Source organism: Bidens hawaiensis, unplaced genomic scaffold (genome assembly GCF_021521415.1).
Source record: "Bidens hawaiensis isolate Kalapana, Puna unplaced genomic scaffold, B.hawaiensis_p1.1 tig00015054_1, whole genome shotgun sequence".
NCBI lineage: Eukaryota > Viridiplantae > Streptophyta > Magnoliopsida > Asterales > Asteraceae > Bidens > Bidens hawaiensis.
Genome location: NW_027492335.1, coordinates 551,788 through 559,243, shown reverse-complemented (window position 1 = coordinate 559,243; position 7,456 = coordinate 551,788). Strand labels below are relative to the sequence as shown.

The 7,456-nt window shown below is 33.9% G+C and overlaps 1 protein-coding gene across 1 annotated transcript; it reads left to right on the top strand.

The window, feature by feature from the left end:
• The first annotated feature begins 2,061 nt into the window (after positions 1-2,061).
• Positions 2,062-7,040, top strand: LOC143548328 (serine/threonine-protein kinase 52-like). The gene is made up of 6 exons (XM_077039529.1): positions 2,062-2,375; positions 3,207-3,328; positions 4,345-4,541; positions 5,430-5,604; positions 5,689-5,823; positions 6,822-7,040. The coding sequence occupies exons 1-6, from the start codon at positions 2,093-2,095 to the stop codon at positions 7,026-7,028; spliced, it is 1,119 nt and encodes a 372-aa protein (XP_076895644.1). The 5' UTR covers positions 2,062-2,092; the 3' UTR covers positions 7,029-7,040.
• The last annotated feature ends 416 nt before the right edge of the window (positions 7,041-7,456 follow it).

Genomic DNA, 7,456 nt, shown 5'->3' with positions numbered 1-7,456 from the left:
GAATCTCTTTCCGGCCGATTAGGTTTTTCTGACCGACTTTGGGAATTTTGTGAAAGAAACGTATATTGTATGGAGGTTACATGCAAAATAATGAGGAAAATTGGGTTTTGAGGAAACAGGTTTCTTAAACTAGTTGCTTCTACAAATTTTGAAGTAATTTATAATATGAGAGTTGTACATTGATGAATTAATAACTTATACATTACAATCCGTATCTCGCTATTAAACAAAATTTACATCGAAATATCGACAAAAATAAGTACGACGCAACGATAAGTTCAGTTTTTTTAAACATGGTATATTAAAAGATATAGAAAGAATAAGAATTTTAAATAAAGTTGTCAAATTAAGAGTTAAAGATGAGGGGACAATCATGTAACAATTTTTAAAATTAACAAAAGGCAACTAAAGTTAAAGGGTATAGTTGTAATTATTATTAACAAAATTCGAAGACATGTGATGTTTAATTGTTAGAATGCCCTTTTTCCCTCTTTAAGCTTTTAACATGTGCTTTATTTATTATAAATCTCTTAAAATCACACTCTTGCTTTTGCCCATAGTAGAGATAAGAATTATTCTTTAAATACATATAAAAGATATATAAAAAAATTTTGGCCACCGAAAAGAAAGTGTCCCAGCCGAAGGTGAGGCTCACACACCTTCAAGGTCAGGCCTGCTCAACATCAGTAAAATGCAAGGAATACCTGAATTACCAGAATTTGAATCAAAATCAACAAATGAACCCATTTAAACAAAATATGTTTCTTTTTTCCTTTAGTAATAGTTGAGTCTGGACTAAATTCGTCAATACCAAATCAAAATTTATAGTAAAAACAATTGAAATACCTTCGGTTGACATGTTCAACGACTAGATCGAAGTTTGAGGGTCAATCTTCAACGGTTGTATAGACGTCACAATGCACGATCAGAGAATCAATCTTCAATAGCAGTCGCCAATTAGACTTTAGAATCGACGATTTTGGTTCATAATCAACAATTAGGGCTCATAATCGACTGAAATCGAAGCTTGAGAGTCAATGGTCAACTGTTGTATGCCGCATATAAGAGAGTGAAGGTGTAGGGAAGACAAGAGAAGTTGCATGTGTTTGAGATGTGTTTAGGGAGTATTTTATTTTACAAAAAACAACCCTCTGCGTAAGAGAGCTCTAATTCTCTCCCTAACAGAAGTTCTCTGATGAGCCTTCCCGTATATATGCTACAATTTAATTCTTACAATAAAAATTTTAATAAAAATATTACATCAATCTTTTAGCCGATTTAACATGTCATAATTACAAAAGTAATGCATCGAAACATAGTATTATAATAAAATTAGGATAAGAAAATTATATCTATCAAAACATACTAATGAAAAATATAGGTCGAGGTTGCTAGTTCATGAAATTTCGAGCCGTCAACTTTTTCGTTGGTAAGTCATATTTTAAAATTGAAACCTTCTGAAAAGTAAAAAAGGATATACTTATTTTATTAGGATCTGTCTTAGACTTAAGATGACTTATGTACCACGAATCTGTAGCAGAGATGTTGACGAACAACGATACTAGAAATTGAGAGTTAAGATAAAAGAAAATAATAAATAATCAAACGTATGACGGACGGACAACACTGGAATTGAACATTAGGTTATTCTTTTTAACCGCCATAGACTAAAGTAACTAGGGATAGGCAAATTCGGTACAGGTATTGGTTGGTACCCGGTGCCGATTTGGTACAGACGGTATCAAATCGGTACCAAAGTTTTGAGTTTCGGTATCGGGACCGGTACCGGTATTTTCCGATTTTTTACCTTCGGTACCGGTACGAAAAATTGGTGATTTTCGAAACCAGGATTTTCAGAACCGGGACCGATACAGTCCCGATCTCATCCCTAAAGTAAACCCTCTCATAGTTTTTGAAAAAGAACTGGTAATGTAAATTCAGCACTTAGAAGGTACTAAACATAAACAACAACTTATAGTCAAAGGACCACTTTTGTAACTTCACTCAACACAATAATAAGTCACACACACACCCTCTTGACTCCCTCCTAAATAAACTCTTTCACCACTCGCCGGAAAACCCACCGGAAAACATGAAAGATAACAACAGCAATGACGGGTTCGTACGAGCAGATCAAATCGACCTCAAAAGCCTAGACGAGCAGCTCGAACGCCATCTCAATCGAGCATGGACCATGGAAAAGAACAAGAAAAAGCAGCCGGAGTTTCAGGATTCCACTCCACCGTCAAAACCCAGGTTGAACGAGCGGCAGGAGTGGGAGATCGATCCTTCTAAGCTCTTAATCAAAGGTGTTCTTGCACGTGGCACTTTTGGTACCGTCCACCGTGGCGTATACGACGGCATCGATGTCGCCGGTGAGGTTTCTGTAACCCTAATTGTTAATCTCAGTTCAATATATTTAACTTCATTTTCTTAATTTGTTATTTGGGTATGTTAATTATGGCTTTTTTAATTTAGTGGGTGAGCAAACGGGTCACACCCGCGAGACACGACCCGAACCCGGACCCGGTTAGTTGTATTTTCAGAACCGGGAACCATACCATATTGTTAATAACCGGGTCTGATCGGTTCGGCTCTTCGTGGGTCTTACTCAGTTTTTGTAAATGGGTCAGACCTGCGAGACCCGACCCAGACCCGGAACGGTTTAGTGGTATTTTCTAGACCCGGGAACAGACCCTATTGTAAATACATAACTGGGTCTGATTGGTTCGGGTCTTACTCGGTTTCTGTAAATGGGTCAGACCCGACCGGGAATCTTAGGTCTCAGAAACGACCCTATTGTTAATAACCGGGTCTGGTCCGGCTTGGGTCTTGTGGGTCTTATCTGGTTTATGCTAATAGTGGTGGCGGGACAAGGTGGAGGAATGACGTGGTTGGTGGCGGGTGGAGGTTGTGTAAAAAAGTGAGAGTATTGAACATGTAGTCCGTGACTTAGACAAATTAGGGTTCCAGCATTTGTGCAGGTGATTCCTGTAACTTGGATTGATGATGTTGTCCTTCTGACTTTCATCATGTGATCCAACTTGATTCTATATAATAATAATATTAATAATAATTGAGTTTGCTTTTATATTGTATGAATTTATGCCTACAAACTAGGATCTCAGCCTCAATTATGCTAAATTTAATTTTATTGATATTGATAATATTATTATATAAGCTGATGGCATTCTTGTAATTATAAGTGAAACTGCTGGACTGGGGAGAAGAAGGTCACAGAACAGAAGCTGAAATACAATCTTTAAGGGCTGCATTTACACAAGAAGTTGCTGTTTGGCATAAACTTGATCATCCTAATGTCACAAAGGTCATACTTTTTTTAGCATATTACTATTTTGCCTTTTATGAATTCTTGTTATGGATAATTTAGGTAATGTTACGTATCAAACAACGTTAATATACCAGTTACAGACTATATATTGATCTATCATTTATTGTTTTGCTCAGTTTCAGTTTATAGGTTAAATGATATCGTGTTATCTGTGGTCAACTTTGCACGTAAGACGAACACGTGTTTTCTTTTCATGTACTCGCACCGTTTCATAAATGTCACCCCGTCTCATAAACGTCATAAAATTTGAAGTATTAATTTGGGTCAACAAGATCTAATTGTTTTGTGATTAGAGGTTGTACATTCATTATTTTGTTTAGGTTTTAACATATTACTATTTTGCTTTTTATGAATCGTAACCTTAGCTTGTTGTGTTGCATAATTAGGTAATTTTACGTATCCATCAACGTTAATATACTAGTTATAGACTATATATTGATCATATCATTTATTGTTTTGCTGAGTTTCGGTTTATTGGTTAAATGGTATCGCGCTATTTGCCGCCAACTTTGCACGTAAAACGAAAGTGTTATCTTTTCATGTGCTCGTACCGTTTCATAAATGTCACACCGTCTCATAAACGTCATAAAATTTGAAATATTAATTTCAGTCAACAAGATCTAATTATTTTGTGTTTAGAGGTTGTGCATTTGTTATTTTTAGTTTTTAACATATACTATTTTGCCCTTTACGAATCATAATATCATTTATTGTTTTTGTTCGGTTTCGGTTTATAGATTGAAGGATATCACGAATTGTCGAACACGTGTTTGACTTTCTTGTACTCCCGCCGTCTAATAAACGTCATAAAGTTGGAATATCATTTATTGTTTGGTTTCGGTTTATAGATTGAAGGATGCAACGTATTCTCGAACATGTGTTTGATTTTCTTGTACTCCCGCCGTCTAAAGTCATAAAGTTTGAAATATTAATTTGGGTCAAGATGATATTGCTATTTTGTAATTAAAGATTGTATGTTTATTGCAATGCAGTTTATAGGTGCAACAATGGGTTCGTCAGAGTTAAATGTACAAACTGAAAATGGTCAAATCGGTATGCCGAGTAATATTTGTTGTGTTGTGGTGGAATATCTTCCCGGGGGTGCGTTGAAGAATTATTTGATAAAAAATAGAAGACAGAAGTTGGCGTTTAAAGTGGTTGTTCAAATAGCACTTGATCTTGCAAGAGGGTATGTTTTCTTTTGTTAACTATATTGTAATTACGATTTACTAGTTTAGATCGTGAAGCACGCACAACACCAAAGTTTCTTGATTTTATATGTAATTATTTTGTTTGATGTCGTTATTGAAATGTATATTATTACTTGTAGAATCCGTGTCGATTTCTTTGTTGAAGTAAGTTTATTTAACCTAAGGATGTCAAAGCGTATCTTTCTTTTGTTTTCCTGTTGATAATAATTGAGTCAAAGGTCAAACGAACTACATTTTAGTTAAAGTTTAGATTTTCAAAAAAATATTACTACAAAGTTCCCTGATTTTATAGGTTATTACTTAGGTTATTGTAGTTATTAAATGATATCGAGTTACTTAAAAGAATTCATGTCAATTTAGACTTCGAAAGTAAGTTTGTTTGTCCTAAAGATGTTAAAACTTTTTTTTTCTTGTTGACGATAGTTGAGTCAAAGGTCAAACGAACTACAGTTTAATTAAAGTTTAGATCTCTAAACATATATAACACCAAAGGTTCCTGATTTTATATATTATCATTTTGTTTGATGTCACTATCGAAATTTGTATAATTACTTAAATTAAGTTTGTTTGACCTAAAGATGTCAAAATGTATGTTTCTTTCTTTTCTTACTTAAATAGTTGACTTGAAGGTCAAACAAACTACATTCAAGTTAAATTTATATTTCAAAACAATTATAAATTTGTAACAAAGTTTTTTTTTTATATATATATTATAAACTTGCTTAATGTAGTTATTAAAGTTTTCACATATACTTAACGAATCCTTGTCAATTTAGACGTTGAAAGCATGTCCATTTGACCTCAAAATGTCAAAATGCATCTCTCTTTTCATATTCTTGATTTTCATTAAATTGACTTGTTACTAGATTAAGCTACCTGCACTCTCAAAAGATTGTACACCGAGACGTGAAAACCGAAAATATGTTACTTGACAAAAGTCGAACTATTAAAATAGCTGATTTTGGAGTTGCGCGTGTTGAAGCCTCAAACCCTAACGACATGACCGGTGAAACCGGGACGCTTGGCTATATGGCTCCCGAGGTATGTCCTTAATCGTCATTTTGTCACACTTAAAACAAGTTTCAGTTTCTTATATGTTGTTTTAAACGGTCTTTATTATTTCAGGTTCTTAATGGCAACCCGTATAATAGGAAATGCGATGTTTATAGTTTTGGCATATGTTTATGGGAAATATATTGCTGTGATATGCCGTATCCTGACCTTAGTTTTTCAGAAGTCACTTCAGCTGTCGTTCGCCAGGTATATTATCGTTTTTGTTGTTATAGAAGGACGTTTTAAACTTTTAATAACTAGTAGGCCTGTAAACGAACCGAATGGACATGAATGAAGGTGTTCGTGTTCGTTTATGTTCATTTGTTAATATTTTAAACGAACGCTTTACGAATATAACCAACACAAACGAACATAATCAAACACAAAGGAACATAAATGAATGAGCATAATTGAACGTGTTTCCAAATGAAAGTCAAACATACCATGATCGTTAAATTCAACATTTAAGAAGTAAACAAAGATATATAATAAAGGTCCTTAAGTATGAAATGCAACTGGATATTAAATTAATTATAGTAATAAATATATTTGCATTAACATTTTTACAAACGTAAACGGACGAACATATGTAAATGAACTTAAATGCATAAATATACATAAATAAATGAACTTAAATGCATAAATATACATAAATAAACGAACTTAAATGAATGTTCCCGAACGTAAATAAACGAACTAGACATGTGTGCATGTTCTTTGTTTAATTAAATGAACAAATTTGAGTTCATGTTTGTTCCTCTATTAAATGAACGAACGTAAATGAACAAAAATAAACAAATGTAAAATAAACGAATGTTCACGGTCTCATAGACATAAACTAATGAGATATGTGTGCACGTTTGTTTTTTCAATCAAATGGACAAAAGTTTGTGTTTGTGTTCGTTCGTTTATTAAATGAACCAACGTAAATGGACGTAAATGAACGAACATAAACAAATGTAAATAAACGAACATAAATGACGAATGAGTCATGTTTTCACATTCGGTTCTTTAACTAAATGAACAAAATTCGTGTTCACCTTCATTTGTTTATTAAACGAACAAACATAAACAACCTTCCAGCCGAACAGTTCACTGAACTTGCGGTTCTATTACTGGCCAGATAACAAATCAAATTTGTTCATTGTTGTTATCACAGGGCATTTTAGACATTTTACAATTCTAAACGTGGTAAAAATATGCAGAATCTAAGGCCCGAGATACCAAGATGCTGCCCAAGTTCTCTTGCGAATGTAATGAAACGATGCTGGGATGCAAACCCTGACAAACGGCCCGAAATGGATGAAGTTGTGACAATGTTGGAGGCGATTGACACATCAAAAGGTGGAGGAATGATCCCAGGTGATCAACCGCAGGGTTGTCTATGCTTCCGTAAGCATCAGGGCCCATAAAACTTCTAGAATTCGACCGTTTTTGGTAATATGGTATTAACAAAGTTTACTAGAAAATGGGAATTCCTAAAAATTGGGAATATATATCAGATGTGGTTGTGAGGATGTGCTATCTTTGGATTATGTAAAGTGCTTTTCTTGTTTTATTATTATTTGAATTAGTTTTGCATCTTTTACCGAGTAGTTTACATTGCATTCATATATGTCAAAATACTTGAAATTTTTATGCATTTGATTGACAAAATAAGTTTGTTTGATTTAAACCAAGACTAATGAATGACATTAGGCCTGAAATTTTGGGTTTGAAAATTTCGTTATTCGGGTATTATTACACCTTTGGGCATGAATTTTTTGAGCCTTAGATGTAATTTCTTATTCATGCATACAAAACAAGTATTTCTATCCACGCGTTGCAGCGACGTGCTTAG

Bases quoted from the DNA above. Each gene is read 5' to 3' on its own strand.
- LOC143548328 (XM_077039529.1), top strand. From the start codon at position 2,093: ATGAAAGATAACAACAGCAATGACGGGTTCGTACGAGCAGATCAAATC. The intron at 3,329-4,344 runs GTCATACTTTTT...ATTGCAATGCAG, and splicing joins ATCATCCTAATGTCACAAAG to TTTATAGGTGCAACAATGGG. The intron at 4,542-5,429 runs GTATGTTTTCTT...ACTTGTTACTAG, and splicing joins GCACTTGATCTTGCAAGAGG to ATTAAGCTACCTGCACTCTC.